The sequence below is a fragment of the Acinonyx jubatus genome, chromosome C1 (genome assembly GCF_027475565.1).
Source record: "Acinonyx jubatus isolate Ajub_Pintada_27869175 chromosome C1, VMU_Ajub_asm_v1.0, whole genome shotgun sequence".
In the NCBI taxonomy this organism is placed as follows: domain Eukaryota; kingdom Metazoa; phylum Chordata; class Mammalia; order Carnivora; family Felidae; genus Acinonyx; species Acinonyx jubatus.
The window spans coordinates 19472337-19488708 of NC_069381.1; the positions used below are offsets into that span (position 1 = coordinate 19472337).

General features: G+C 50.7%; 1 protein-coding gene across 1 annotated transcript in view; it reads right to left on the reverse strand.

Annotated features, from left to right (window-relative positions):
* Positions 1–10222: 10222 nt before the first annotated feature.
* Positions 10223–16372, reverse strand: part of CRYBG2 (crystallin beta-gamma domain containing 2) — a 29818-nt gene continuing 23668 nt past the window's right edge. The window contains exons 17-22 of the mRNA XM_027059984.2: positions 16220–16349; positions 14745–14884; positions 14269–14392; positions 11998–12156; positions 10512–10671; positions 10223–10408 (exon numbers count right to left, since the gene is read on the reverse strand). Coding sequence (XP_026915785.2) covers positions 10320–10408; positions 10512–10671; positions 11998–12156; positions 14269–14392; positions 14745–14884; positions 16220–16349 — 802 coding nt within the window. The 3' untranslated portion in view covers positions 10223–10319. The remainder of the gene's footprint in view (positions 10409–10511; positions 10672–11997; positions 12157–14268; positions 14393–14744; positions 14885–16219; positions 16350–16372) is intronic.

Here is a 16372-nt window from a genome sequence, read left to right on the forward strand (position 1 = left end):
CATGAGACTGCTGTGGTCTGTCTACTGCCTCCCACCTCAACAAGACTGGGGAGCATGAACTGGCATTTACCCTGGCATCAGGATTTACCACATAACTCCCTCCTACCCAGAGCCTGAAGCCCAGCCTGAGATCCTGGAACAGCAGACACTCAGTAAATATCTCTTTCTTGTGAGAGAGGTGGGAGCCCTCTGCCCCAGTAGGCCAGTTTATTAGTCTTTTAAAAAACATTTATTGCAACAAGTAAGAGCCTTATTATAAAACAAGTATACATTTCACATAGAAACTTGCAAATAATTATAGCCATCATTTATCGAGGATATATTATGGGCCAGCATAACTTATCAAGTCTATAAAGCTGAGCTCTGTCACTTGCTAGCTGGCTGTTCCTGCTCAAGCTACTTCACTGAACCTCAGTTTCCATATCTGTAAAATAGAGATACTAACAGAACCCACCTTATAGGATTCTTGTGCAAATGAAATCTCATACCGTTGTCACATTCCTGATTTTAAAAAGTTGCTTTCTAGAAACAAAGTTAGGAAAACAAAACAAGGGAGTCTAAGCTCACCTCATAGTTATTTTTTGGACTTAGAATTCACTATCCCTCACCTTGGATGGTTCTGGAAATCTTTCCGAGGTCTCCAGGCTCATATAAGACTTAGGTGTGAGAGGATATTGGAGGCCATTCTGTCTGGCTTCCAAGGATTCCCTCTGGACTTCTGGGGTGGGGGCCACTCGGCCTCTTCTTCATTCTGTCCCGGGGTGGGTGTTCACTATTTGACAACAGTGGACAGATCCTGGACTGACAGGAAGGAGGCCCAGAACAAGGTTGTCTCTGGGCCTATTTTCCCACCTGTAAGATGAGGAAGTAGACCCCAGACTTGGCATTAGATGGTGGTGGAAGTCTCTCTTCTTGAGAATGGACAGAGTCCTCTTTGCTTTTAGATCATTTCCTGAAAGACCCTTATCAATTATGACTCCTTTGGGGTTAAAGAGTTTATTGGGTCCTAGCAGCTGAGGAGGGAAAAGTAAATAATAAAGGAGAGAGAAATCCTCCGAGTCCATACATTCCTTCTGAATAAAACCCTGGCCATCTCTCCCAACTTCCCCTCTCCCCCACCCATATCAAGGCTGCCTTGAGTCAAGCACCCACCATCTCTAGTTTAGCCTGGCATTTAAAGGGCCTTCAGATTATGAGTTCTGCCCTCCACCCTTCTCAGTGTTCCAGAAACTATCATGCTCTGTCCTGTGTTCAATGAGAACATATACTTTTGCCTTTTTCCCCTGGGAAAACCCACCTTGATCTTTCAAGAACTAGCTCCAGTGTCCCCTCCTCCATGAATACCCCCATTCCTCCCAACCAGAATCACACTGTGCATTCTAATAGTCCTGCTGCTGTTACAGCATTTCCTGTTCAGTTTTGTGATTATTACGGTATTTGTCTCCCTCTATGAAGTCCTCACCTGAAGGGACCCTCACTCATTCATCTTGCCTGCCACACGGTAGGTGTCAATATATTGCCTGAGATGGATGGATAGGCAGATGGGTGGATGGATGGGCGGATTGAGGAAGATTTACCTTAGAGTGCTCTGTGGTGTTATTGGATCACACCCCTCTCTCAGTGGGGATGAAGGATGCAGGACAGACCATATTGTAATATGTGCTGCAACCCCCTCCCTCTTCCTCCCAAGGCTCAGACTCCAGTGATGGGTAGTTGAGAGCTCCTCCCACTTCCCTCCGGACCCCCCTCCCCCCTGGGGCCTCAAGACTCCTGCTCCCTCCCTTTCCTGGCTTTCTCCCAGGGGTCTCCACTCTCAGTTCTTTTTTCTTTCTTTTTAGCCAGGGTTAGAGGCCCCTAAGGCCCACTCAGGTTTTTCTAAGGCTTGCAACATGAGGCTTAAAACCACAGAAGGGAAGTGAAAGGGGTTTTCTTTTACTACCTGCCATGCAAATACGGCACAAAATAGACTAAGGAAGGGTGAGTGGGTGAGGCTATGGCTGGGCTTGAGTCAACCACTGAGTCCTCTAGGAGGGAGAGGGGCGGGAAATCAAGACTTAAACAGTAACTTCTGGGGAAGCCCCAGAGGTTACATACATGGCTGTGGTATTCAAGTTCAAATGGGGTTGGCTCCACCATTTGCCACGTTGTACAGGTCACTTAATATCTAAGTCTCAGTTTCTTCATCAGAAAATGGGGATATTTATAAAACCTATTGTAGAGCCCCACTGAAAGAATAAAGTAAGAGAATGCATAAAGAATAGAGCACCAGTGCACCTGGGTGGCTCAGTCGGTTAAGTGCCAGACTTCAGCTCAGGTCATGATCTCGTGGTTCGTAGGTTCAAGCCCCACTTCAGGCTCTGTGCTGACAGCTCAGAGCCTGGAGCCTGCTTCGAATTCTGTATCTACCCCTCTCTGTGCCCCTCCCCCACTCAAGCTCGCGTGCTCTCTCTCTCTCAAAAATAAATAAACATTACAAATAAAAATTAAAAAAAAATAGAATAGAGCACAATCTAAGCAGTTTTGTGATTTATCTCATTCTCCACCCCATGCTGGAACTTCATGGCCATCCCTACCCGGAATCCCTTCTGCTACAGTTTTAGTCACCTGCTTGTCCCTCAACTAGCCCTCCTCCCATCCATCCTAGATTGATACTGTGAAAATTAATAAAGGGAAGCCTCATTAAAATGGGTCGGGAGGCCAGAAGGGGGAGCTCTCATGCCATCTCACTCAAGGCCAATTCCAGGAAGAATTGTCAATTATGGACCCCAACAGAAGAATTGTCAGTATGAAAGAACCATGAATTATAGCCTCAACAGGAAGAGATGTACATTGCATCTCCTACAAGAAGTGAACTAGCAACTCAGCCAATGAGAAACTGTCATCACCTTGATCTCATGCTTTTCTCTATTGGACTTTTGTTCAAAACAACTCTACCCAACTTCCTCCTTCTTCATAAAATAACATTTCTCTTCTTTGCTTGTTGGACTAGCCTATGGTATTTGCTGTAGGTTGCTTGTCCTAAAATGTAATTCTCTAGTATCCCAAATAAACCCATTTTTGCTAGTAGAATAACTGATAGGTTTTTTTTGTTTTTTTTTTTTATTTTTCTTTTCAACGTTTATTTATTTTTGGGACAGAGAGAGACAGAGCATGAACGGGGGAGGGGCTGAGAGAGAGGGAGACACAGAATCGGAAACAGGCTCCAGGCTCTGAGCCATCAGCCCAGAGCCTGACAGGGGGGCTCGAACTCACGGACCGCGAGATCGTGACCTGGCTGAAGTCGGACGCTCAACCGACTGCGCCACCCAGGCGCCCCGAATAACTGATAGTTTTATTTCAAGGTTGACATTACTTGGTGTCAGAAGTGGGATCCAGAGATGACCCTATCCCCTCCCCACCCCACCCCACCGCCTCAACAACTCTGAGGCTGGTGAGCAAACAGGTGCTAGTACCTACCAGGACCATTGAGCTCACTGCTTTCTCACTGACACTGGAGCTTGCAGGTAACTGTTGGATTTCAAGCTCCACTCATTAGTGTGTTTTAAGCTCTCTAGGCTTTATTCAGGATCTGTTTTAAGGATTTGTCCTTTCTTAGAGTACTTGTTTGGGTTTTGGTTTGACTGCTTTTTGAAACTATTCCCATTGGAACTAGACTGTTTAGGATATATATTTTTTCCCCTCTAGAAAAACCTGTATCAAATGAGATCCCAGGAACCAAAATGCTTTGAGAATGTGTCCCTCCTTTCTGGCACACCAGCTGGTTTTATGTTTAAAAATTATGTTTAAAAATTTCATGTGCATTTCTAACTAAATGGATCACTTAACCAAAATTTAGAACATGAATGCTCATTATGGGGAACTTTCGATATCTTCAAACTTACTTTTCTCAAAACTGAATTGAACAACCGTGGATCTAAAATTGTCAAAACTGAATGGGATGCCTCTTTTGATGTTTTAAAGCTTCCAAATGTTATCAGGAATCTAAAATCGCCTTTCGGCAAAATACAATTTCTAGACCAAGGCAAAAAATTAAAGACAAAGGGCTTATGAGGCCTCTCTTTTCCCTCTCCCCTTTTCTTTGTTTCCAGACACATGACCCCTTTAAAGTCAAGTCATCTGAGGATTTTAAAAAAAATAATAAAAAGAAAGTCTTCTGAGGATTCAATTACCCCCAAAAGTCTTCTGTTCCCTGGATGAAGGCTGAATTGTGAGTCATAGCTAAAGAGTTTCCTATGAAACTGACTGAAGACCCTCACAGGATTGTTGAAGAATTACTAGCTATTCAAATTCACCAGACCAGTTTCTCAGATTTGTTGGTGAGGACCAAGCCAAACCTTGGATAAAGCTTGCCTGATGGGAACATCATGAACAGGATTTTAAAAAACAAGCCCCTAACTCATGGCAAAATGCTGGAACACTTGCCAAAAAGTTCAACCGAGCAATTGCAACAGTTTTTCCTAAACCTGTCATGGGAACAAAATTCAGGCTTGCACACAAAAATCTGATGAACCTGTTCATGACTGTTAAAATTAACTTCAGATTGTTTCCAAAGAAAATTCTGGTCTTCCTTTAGATGTTAGATTCTCTTGGGGAGACCTTCAAATTTATTAATGGGCTAAGCCAGGATCTTTCTCTTTTAGTTAAAAGGACCAGGATGGAATGGGAAACTATGTCTACTCCAGATTTAACTGAGTTGGCAAACCACCTCACTTGTACCCTAGATGAGTCACCTAAAAGAAAGACCATTAAGGGGCGCCTGGGTGGCTCAGTTGGTTAAGCGTCCAACTTCAACTCAGGTCATGATCTCACAGCTCATGAGTTCGAGCCCCACACAATTGTGCCTCCACCCTCAGGGCCAGTTGAATATGGCACTAATAAACCTCAACTGGCAAAGATTGTAGAAACCCTCCAAATACCTTGGCCTGACACATTGCCATTGTTCCTTCTAAATCTCAGATCCACCCCCTGGATAGTCACAGGACATCCAATGCACTTGGCCCCTGCCTCCTTTGACCCACATTTAATAGAAGGAGATATACCTCAATATTGCAAAGGCCTAATTGCTTCCATTAAAAGTAACCACACTTTGGTAGGGGGCGCTTGGGTGGCCCAGTCGGTTAAGGATCCGACTTTGGCTCAGGTCATGATCTCACAGTTCGTGAGCCCAGCATCAGGCCCTCTGCTGTCAGCATGGAGCCCACTTTGGATCCTCTGTCCCCCTCTCTTTCTGCACCTTCCCCACTCACTCTCTCAAAAGTAAATAGACATTTAAAACACACACACACACACACACTGAGGGACGCCTGGGTGGCTCAGTTAAGTGTCTGGCTTTGGCTCAGGTCATGACCTCACGGTTTGTGAGTCAAGCCCCGCATCAGGCTCTGTGCTGACAGCTCAGAGCCTGGAGCCTGCTTTGGATTCTGTGTCTCCCCGTCTTTCTGCCCCTGCTCGGTCTCTCTCTCTCAATAATAAATAAACGTTAAAAAAAATTAAAACAAAAAACACATTTGAAGTTTTGCTGTTTTGCAAAAAGTTCACCAACTGGAGCTTTATGTTCACACCTGCACTGTATCTTTGCAAATCAGTTAATTCTTTCAATGGGCTCTTGCAGAGTATTCACTGTTCTGCTTTTGTGGCCAAGTTAAGCAGGCATTTCCAGGAGGCATACGGGACTTGGGGTTTTGCCTCCACAGGGAGAACTTTTCTCCCCTAAGTTGGAATACGTGCCAATATTTTCAGTTGGCTACTTTCAGAGCAAGGGTCCTCCTGGTTTGGAACCACCATACGATTTGGAATTGTAGTGTTACCTTTTTTTTTTTTAAGTTTATTTCTTTTGAGAGAGAGAGAGAGAGAGAGAGAGAGAGAGTGTGTGTGTGTGTGTGTGTGTGTGTGTGTGTGTGCATGAGTGGGGGAGGGGCAGAGGGAGAGAGAGAGAGAGAGAGAGGATCCCAAACAGGCTCTGTCAGCACAGAGCTCAATGTGGGGCTCGAACTCATGAACCGTGAGATCATGACCTGAGCTGAAATCAAGAGTTGGATGCTTAACTGACTAAGCCACCCAGGCACCCCTGTCGTGTTACTTTTGTTTCTATGCTTGTTGCCTGTCAAACCTTTGTAAAATAATGTACCCAATAAAGAGATGATCTCCAATACTACATCCTTGATAACTATGGACTCTAGCTGGGAAATGCCTGAGAATTCTCCTGATTCCCCTCCTTCTCACTCAAATGTGAGTTTCCAGCCTGTACAATTGCCCTCGGATTGGGACATGACACCCAGGAAAGGCACTTCCTGGCACTGAGGGACAAAAGGCCACTGAATTAGGAAAACCTGACTCTTGATCAGAGATGCTTCTCAAGAAAGTTCTTGATCAGAAGAAGGAAATGTGGATATAAAAGGAAACCTCAGTAAAATGGAGTCAAAGAGGCTAGAAGGGGGAGCTCTCCTGCCATACCACTCAACCTCAATGACAGAAAGAACTGTCAGTTTACAGACCCCAACAGGAAAAGCTGTACACGGCAAACTCCTAAAAGAAACTGACTACCCAGCAACTCAGCCAATGAGAAATCATCATGACTCTGGACTTGCAGGCACTTTTGTTCAAAACAACCCCTCCCAACTTCCTCCTCCTTCTGTTTTAAATAAAGTTTCTCTCTTTTGTTTATCTATCTTCTGGTTTTGGGTGTCGCTTGCTTATCCCAAATTGCACTTCTCTGCTCTTCCTGAATAAACCCATTTTTGCTGATCAAAGAAATGTTTTAAGGTCGACAGTACAAACAACCGATCTGCTATTTTCTGTATCCAAATTACAAAATTCTAGGTCTTAAATCCGCTCCCCTCCCCTGCTCTGGTCTTAATTACATTGCATTTAATCCCTGGCAGCTCTTGTGTTAAAAGTCAGAGAGGGACAGTTTCTGGCCCAGGGTCTCAGGGTTGATAGGCGATTAAACCAAGATTCCGTGCCCACTCTGCATGACTCCAGGCCCAGAGCCCTGCTTACTGTCTCCGCAGCTGCTGCATTGTTTTGCCCACCTCCGTCCCCAGACTGGCCTCGGTTCCCATCCAGAACCCACCATCTACAGGGGGCCTTAAGAATCTAGGGCCTGGTGTACTCAATCCTGAATTCTGTAAAAAGGAAGCAGCACCCCCACCCCTGGGCCCTCCTTCTTCCCGCTTCTACCCCGCCTCCCCTGCCTCCTGGTTCAAAAGCAGCCAAGCCAAGCAGCCTGCAGACAACCCTGCCTTCATCTCTAAAAGCTGCTACCAAGAGAGCCACCAAGATTCCCCCAAGATGAAGGGCTTCCTCTTCCTCCTACTCACCATCAGTCTCCTGGTTATGATTCAGGTAAGAACAGACCCTGGGAGCCCCTGGCACCACCACCCAGGATTCTCCAGACCTGCCTGGCATGGGAGGGAGGAAATACAGGCTTCCCGGCACTGAGCCTTCTTGCATGGGAACACAGGCTCCAGCAGGGGAACCGAGGACTCAGGGGCCTGGTCCCAGCATTCCAGCCCTTCTGGCTGGGGTCAGACTGCTTGAGGTCTGTCTCTGGGCAGAATCCTGGACCTGAGGCTGGGGAGCATTCACAGGGCACCAGGCACACTGAGGCACGCCAGGGGGTGTTGTGGGATAAGGGCTGAAGCATCTCTGAGTGAGGAAGGCATCAATCCGCGGGGAGCTGGGGAAGTGGCCCTGTTGGGAAGGGGCCAAGACATGTTCAGGTGGAGCCAGACCTGGTCGTGGAGATAGCAGGGATCCCCCCAGGGAGAGAAGCCAGTGTGTCTGGGAATGCAAAGAAGAAGGAAATCCCCTCCAGAAACAGCCGCAGACTCAGACTCAGCTGCTATTCCAGGAGGCAGCTTTCACAGTATCCCATGTGCCCTGAGGGCACTAGTCCTGGTAGGAGACCAGAGCCATCAAGTTCTTGATCAAGAACAGCTTGATCAAGCATCAAGAACAGCTTGATCACCATCAAAAACAGCTTAATCTCCATCAAGAGCAGCTTTAGTTGCAGCCTGATCAAGCACTGAGAACAGTTTGATCAACCATCTGGTGCTTTCCTCCAGCAAGAGGTCACACATTCCCCACCTCCGCACCCACCCACCCGTTGCCAGGTACCTTCTCCCCGCCCGGCCGTGGGACACAGGACCTCAAGACTATATGATGGGCTCATTCAGAAGACGAGGAAACAGGCTCAGAGTCTCAGACCCTAGCCCAGCTAGTCAGGTCAGGCGCCTAGACCACAGGTTCCCATCCCCCATGCCCTGGAGGAGCTGGTGGCTTAGCGGAGGTGAAAGGAAGGTCCCGTGGTAAGGGGAGGAGGAACCCCCTTTCACCTTGGCTGTGTCATGGCAGGAAGCAACCAACTGTCCTTGCAGGGCCTTGCGGCAGAAGTCGTGGTCATGAGGGACAGAGAATTGAGAACTATGGTATCAGGGTAGGGGAACTAGGTCTCTAGATAACATGAGCTTTGTAAGTGCCCCGAGCTCGTCCTACTTCTTCTTTTGCAGATACAGACCGGAGTCCTGGGAAACACCACCACCGCCGCCACCACCACCAAGAAACCCAAGAGTGCGACCCCGCCCCTCAGCAGCCTGAGCGGCGGCAGTGTCCTTCTCTTCCTGGCCAACATCCTCGTCCAGTTCTTCTACCTCAGCTGAGGTGACATGCCTCAGCCCTAGCCCCGTGCCCCCTGAGACCATCGCTCGGCTGCCATCATCTCTAGCAAGAGAAGCTCCTCCCACCCAGCCCCTGGGAGGGGTTGGTGCCAGAGATGACCAGGTTGTGGGAATTGACAGGTAGTGCCTTGGAGGCATGACCAACACCAGGAGGTACTGATGTGCAGGGGGCAAGTACCACCCAGCTGGAGGTCAATAAAGTTGTCCTGTACTTGGAGTGGGGTCCCGTGTGTGGTCACTGGACGTCACTGGGCCCCAAGAGCCAGGTTGGCGGTAGCACCAAGGACCTTCTCATGCAGGGGAAGGAGGAGAGGTAGCACCAGAGGGCGCTGACCCCAGCGTTCCTGCCTTGAAGTCCCAGTGCCTTGGCCTCTCCCCTTAGGATCCCTGCGCAGGGACATGGCCCAGAGCCTGCCACCCTCACCAACCTCTTTAATTGCACCTGCTTCACCCATCCCTGGGTGTTTGGGCACGATGGTCCCAGAGGAAGCCCCAACCCCATCCCTGGACGTCCCCAGCTGCAAGGGCTCAGCCCCACAGTCACCCTCCTGTCCTCACCGGATACTGGATGTTGGTCCAGCAGGGGTGCTGAGAAGGATGAAGAGGAGGCCGCCCACTTCCTCCCCGCCGACCCCAGGCTGGGAAGGCAGGAAGGACGCACAACTGCTCTAACCACTTCTACCCTCCTGTGTCTGCGGTGGTGGTACTGGGAGCTATGAGGAGGGAAGGGAGACCCAGAGAAGCCCCCAAGGGCCTTGACCGTTTCTGCCTCTTCCTAGAAGACCTTGGCCAAGGGACCGGGAAGTGCTGGCTCAATTGGGTGATGGAGGGGGCTGTTCTTCTAGGTCCTGCCCTCTCTGGGCTGGGTTAAGAACTCAGACCCCCTGTCCTAGCTTCTTTGACTGAGAGGCCAGACCTCTAGGCCTTGAGACCGGAGCGGGGGGAAATTAAGAGGAGTGCTGGTGGGCAAGGCGAATGTTGTGTCTCCCACTCACTTCCCCTGCCTGGCCCACTGTGACCCCATCACACTGTCTGCCTCCCTAGAACACTCTCCCTGTACCACCCCCTAGCCTGGCTGACTCCTTCCCATTCTCCACACCTCAGGAAGGAGCATCCCTTCCTCCGAGCGGCCTGCCCTGTGCCCCTAAGTGGTTCAGGTTCCTCCCCGGTGCATCCTTCTACTTCCGTTCTTATCACTCAGTGTATCACCCTACCTGTCAAAATCTGCCACTGGACTGTGAGTTCTCTGAGGGCAGGTACCAAGGGGCTTGGCCCGTGTTTGTGCCCCACAGCTCAGCGCCAGACTGGTCTCAGAGCAGGCTCTTGGAACCCATCAATTGAGGGGGGATAGACAGCTTTAAAGACCACACTCACAGTTAGTCTGGGCCCAGGGCTCCCTCTGGTGGCAGAGGGAGGCCTTACACCTGAGCCCTAGAACCTGAGCTGGGAGAAAAGTAGGGCGAGTACGGGGCAAAGAAGGCAGGTGAACAATTCCGCACCCCAGCCCCAAATATCGAGGTGCACAAAGATGAGGATACCTGGGAGCATATTAGAAAATAGCTCATGTTACAACAACGACAAAAAAACCTATAAAAACATTTCATCCCAGGGAAAGCCTCCAGGGCTGGGAGGTGGGGGTGGTCAGAGCACATGGACTGTCCAGATCTGGGACGCCCGGTCCTTGGCCACCTCCCACAGCACTGCGTGGTCCCGGTCATAGCCCCGGCCGCCTGTGGGAAGGGGTAAGAGATGGGGAAGATGGTCAGAGATTGCTGAGGACTCCACTGCCCGCAGCTGCCTCAGGTGCCTTCTCCCGCACATGTGCCCCCTTACCCTTCACATCCAGGATCCGGCCTTCGAACATCTCGCTGCAGATGTGGCCCGATTCGCTGATGCTCCACGTCTGGCGGGGCAGGCGGCTCTCAGCCCACAGTACCACCTTGGAGCCCGTGCTGGGGGGCCCAATCACCTGCAGGCTCATGGTAGGGGCCACCTGAGGCCCCAGCAGGTGATCAGGCACTGTTCCTCCCCACAGGGTCTCCTCCAGCCCGACACCCTTGACACGCCCAGCTTTGAATCCTGGCTCTCGTGGACTGTGACCCTCGGCCAATCTCTTAATTCTTCTGAGTTTTGTTTCCCTTGGGGATGGGAATCCCTGAGTGCTGGCTGTTGTGAGGGTTCGGTGTGAAAGACCATCAAAGGTCTGGAAAAAAAGTAGCTCGTCCAGGAAGACTTTCATGGCTGACTCCCAACGCACAGGATTTAACATCGGACAAGCTCTCACACACTAATTGACTGTGTGACTTTCAGCTTGTTACTTAACTTCTCTGTGCTCTAGTTTCGTCACCTATGAAATGGAGGGTAAGTAAAAGACGAAACCCCTTCGATGGCCTACAAAGGTGCGCACCGCCGTAACCTTCCCTCCCAAGAGCCTTTCCACTTGTTGCTGCCTCTGCCTGGAACACTCTTCCTTCGCACATCTACACAGATGGCTCCCTCAAATGCCACCCTCTGGGGGCGAGTCGGCCTTGTCACAGCTACCGGTACTCCCTAGTCTCCTCTAGTTACTTTTTTCTCCTGCGCTTCGCATCACCCAAGGCACAGAGATATTTGACTCATTTAAATTGTCTCTGTCTCTCCCCCCGCCACGATGTATGCTTCGGGAGGGCAGGAGTCATTTCCGTCTTCTCACTGCTGTATTCCCGGCCCCTAGAACAGGGCCTAGCACATAGTAGGTGCTCGGGAGATGTTTGTGGAGTGAATCTATCATCATTATTATTATTGTTTAATGTTTATTTATTCTTGAGAGAGAGAGAGAGCGCGCGCACGCGCGCGCGCACAAGTGGGGGAGGGGCAGAGAGAGGGAGACACAGAATCTGAAGCAGGCTCCAGGCTCTGAGTTGTCGGCACAGAGCCCGATGCGGGGCTCGAACTCACGAGCCGTGAGATCGTGACCTGAGCCGAAGTCGGAGGCTTAACCGACTGAGCCACCCAGGCGCCCCATGAATCTGTCATTACAAATGGGACCCAAGTTCTCCCCAGGATATCAGAGCTGGCAGGTCCCTTAGAAGGGTCTGGTTCAACGCTCTCGTTTTACAGATGGGGAACCGAGGCCCAGAGAAGAGCCCAAACTGCCCAGGGAAGCGGCGCCTGCATCCTCTACCTGCCCAGGGTCCTGGCATCTGTGTCCTGGCATCTCTCTATCTCTCTGGCCCAAGGGCAGGTCCTGCTTCTGACGGGCAGGCTGGCATTTCCCCTGGAAATGGGCCTTTGAGTGCCTGAGGCTCTGGGGTCACTGTCTCCGCCCCTCAACTCGTACCTGGTTCTTGAGCAGCCCGTCCTCATAGTACCAGATGAAGCTGCCTCCCTCTTGGGGCTGGGAGACCACCACACGGCCCGCCTTCATGTCCTCCACATGGTCCGGCATGGCCAGGAATCCCCTCAGTGCAGTATTCCAGAGGCGGAAATAAGCCCGGCGCTGGTGAGCAGGGGAGGTTGAGCGAGGGACCCCTGGGCAGGGATGCTCCCACTGGGCCCCTGACACCCTCAACTCTGGACCCGCCAGGATCCCAAGCTCCCAAGCCCTCCTCCATGCCCTGAACCCTTCCTGGGCCCTGCTTCTAAGCCACCCTTTCTTTCACACCCACGCACCGGGGAGCACATCTGTGGTGCACACCCACGGCCACACGGCTCCGCGTCCACAAACACCCACAGCCATGTGCAGAGGGACGCACTGGCAGCAACACCCAAGGTCCACACGGTTGCACAGAAGTTTGTGGCAGATACAAACACACAGATACACACAGCCGTGCAAACACGCTTCCTAACTGATGTGCAGGCCCCTCCCCCAGCCTACCCCACACCCCATGTTTGCTAAAAGGATGGATGTATGCAGGAATACAGACACACACACTCACACACACACACACACACACACACACACGTGTCCATGCTGAAGAAGTACCATGGTGGGGAGGGCATCCAGCTGTCACACATCAGACCAGGCTCTGCCACAAATCGGCCGGCGGCCTTGAATAGTGGTGATGGTAATAACAGAAGAATCATACCTAACGTGTGTGGAATGCCTACCCACTCAAGTACCATCCTGCGGGTTTTATAAACACTGTCTGTCTTTAGTCCTCCAGAAAATTCCATCATATATGTCATCCTCATTTTATTTTATTTTAAAAAATTTAATGTTTTATTTATTCTTGAGAGAGAGAGAGACACAGAGCATGAGCGAGGGAGGGGCAGAGAGAAAGGGAGACACAGAATCCAAAGCAGGCTCCAGGCTCTGAGCTGTCAGCACAGAGCCCGACACGGGGCTTGAACTCACAAGTGGTGAGATCATGACCTGAGCCGAAATCAGACGCTTAACTGACTAAGCCACCCAGGCACCCCCTCATTTTATTTTATTCAACAGATTTTATTTTTTTAGTTTTTTGGTAAGTAATCTCTACACCCAACATGGGGCTCAAACTCACGACCCTGAGATCAAGAGTCATGTGCTCTACCAACTGAGCCAGCCAGGCACCCCTATGTTATCCCTCTTTTAAAGATGAAGAAATTGAGGGGCGCCTGGGCGGCTCAGTTGGTTAAGCATCCGACTTCGGCTCAGGTCATGATCTCACAGTTCGTGAGTTTAATCCTCGCGTCGGGCTCTGTGCTGACAGCTCAGAGCCTGGAGCCTGCTTCAGATTCTGTGTCTCCCTCTCTCTCTGCCCCTCCCCTGCTTGCACTCTGTCTCTCTCTTTCTCAAAAATAAATAAACATTAAGAAATTCTTTTTTAATATTTAAAGATGAGGACATTGAGGTCCATGGAGGTACAGTACTTGCCCAAGATTACAGAGCGAATCCTTGTTTCCTTCTGTGGACCTTTATTTTCCCAACTGTAAATGTGAGGGCTGGAGACAACTTCCAACGTTTCTTCTAGAAATGATGCCCTAAGAGTGTAAATACAAGGGCCACACAAATACCCTCATACTGTCTCAACAGTGTCACAAAAACAGGCATGTGTGGTCATATACACACCTCACACCCAACCGTGTCACCTGCGAAGCACAGACACATGGATACAAATGATATCACGGCCACAGCAATATCCTCAGACAGGCATGTGCACGCCTGCACACACACACACACACACACACACACACACACACCACAGCCATGCCTCCACCTCAATGCACATGCACATAAATGAGAAACAGGTCCAGACACGTGCTCACAGACGGAGAAACTCAGGAGTGGATAGTGTCTCCCAGAGTGAGGCCTGCTTATTATTGCTGATTGGTATGTGAGGTGATTTTTAACCCTAAGTGGATGAACTTATTGCTAAAAATTCAACGGTACTGTGTTTATTATCATGTCAATTAAAGAAAAATCATACATACACATCAAACCCATGATTTTATGGTTATCAGCCCTTAGGATAAGGACAAAGTGTAAAAAACAAGTGAGTTGGTTTAGAGAACAGTGTTAAGTAGATAATGGTTCAAGAGGAGTGACAACGTGGCAAAACTGTGACAAAAATACACAAAGGCTGAGTTTGGGAAATGTGGGAAACACACAACCCGACATGCTACCCACCTGCTTGATGGGGTAGAGGGAACCCACCCTCTGCGTCCCGCTGTAAGTCAGCCAGTTGGTGATCTCACAGCTGCCCACCAGCCACTGGCGTCCCCGGAAGTCACTGTGCTCACACAGCACCCAGCTGGGTCCAGCAGGTGCCAGAGATGCATAGAGGAAGACAGACAGACAGACAGACAGAGGAGGAGGCACAGATGAGAGAACATTCTCCATCTCCTTTTCTCTCATGCTGAGACTCCTCTGCCTGGTGTTAGGGTCCCGAGGGAGGAGAGGGAGGCTGGGAAGTGGCAGTTTGCAGAGCAGAGGAGGGTCCTGGAGAACCTGGGCTGGGGTCCAAGACCCTCCTTAGCCTGAACCTTTCCCTCCCTCCTGGATGGGGGTGGGGAGTGGAGGGGAGGTGGGAAGGGGCAAGAGGCCAGAGACCCAGCCCTCGCTCCCTAGCAGCCCCCGCCCTTATGCCCCCCCAACACACTCACACGCCCCCCCTGATCCGCACGGACAGCACGTGGTTGTTGAAGCCCTCGGCTTGCAGGCTGCGGACCTCCCTGTCCAGCTCGATCTCCTTCCCTTCAAAACACTCCAGTCCATACAGAAAAATGGAGGGCTCTGAAAAGTGCTGGGGCCAGGGGTATGGAGAAGGGGTGAGGCTGAGAGAGCCCCGGCGCCAGACTCAGCCCCCAATTCCAGATACTCCGATTCCCAGATCAGTATTTCAGGCCCTCTTCCCTCCTGAGGTCTGCCTCACAGGGTCCTGGGCTCCTGGACACCCCCAGCTGGGTGTCCCCCAGATTCTCAGATGCAGCATGTACCAGACTGGGCCCCCTACTGTCCCCTCAAACCTCCCCCTAGTGCCAGTCCATGGTACTTCTAAGAACAGTAATAATAATAATATGGGTAATTATGGCAGTTCTCACATATTCGGGGCTTACCACACACCAGATTCTGTGCTAAGTGTTTTACCTGACCTCGTTATAACTTCTCAACAACCTTATAAGGTAGGTGCTCTGATTATCCCTGCTTAACAGAGGGGAAACTGAGTCTGGAGGAGATTAAACCACTTGCTCAAATCCCTCGAGCTGGGCTTCAGAATCCAGTCTGTCTGCGTTCAGAGCCCAGCACATAGTTGTAAAGCTTGGACTCAGCAGCGGGGCTGCCTCTGGGAGAACCTGGCTCTGCTTGTTACCAGCTGTGTGACCTGGGGCAAGTCGCATGACCTCTCTGTGCCTCAGTTTCACATGTGGAAAAGGGAGCGGATGGTAGTAACAAACCTCTTCGGGCTTTGGTGAGGACTAAACATCTTAGTGCATGGAAGCCTTTGAAACACTGCCCAGAGCCTGGTAGGGGCTCAGTGGTCAGCTGTCTGCTGTGCTCTAACAGCAGGCCCACCCGGTCCTATAGACTCTGACTCCTTAACATGGCCTGTGTCACTTCCCTCCGTCTCCTCCCTGGTGCAGGACATCATCGTTTATTCTGGCTTACTGTAGCAGCAACCCCACTGCCTTGTCCCACCCTTCTGTCTTCCACCGCGCAGCAGAGATGGCTCTCTGTTCCACTCCTTCCTGCACAGAAGCCCCACCTCAGCAGTCTGGCTGCCGTCCCCTGCCCACCCCAGAGGCACTAGTCCCTACTGTCCCCATACCACCTCTACATCTGGACACACCACTCTGCATTGTAATCTTTATGTCAGTGTGGTCATGGGTTCCTTGACATCAGGGCTCTGTCTGGTTTGTGTTAGTGTCCCCAAGACCTGTCACAGTGGGTGCTCAATAAGTCTCTAGTAAGTGGAACTGACTTTGAAGCCATGGGGTCAGGGGAAGCTGGGGTCGTTCTGAGGAAGACTGGATTCAAGCCCCAGCAGCCGAGCCGACAGTGAGGACAGACTCGGCGCCCACACTCCCCCAGCAGCATCCCCTGCCTCAGCGGTTGCCCAGAACTGGACAAGGGTACTCACCAGGGGTACCTTCTGGAGAGAGCCCAGGACTCCGGAGGCTAGGCAGCCCATGGCTGTGAGAGTGGGAAACTCGCCCTCGGAGAGAATGTGCTGGTCACCTTCAAAGTTCTTCTCATCAAACAGGATCCAGCTAGGGAAGGGGAAGAGTAGGAG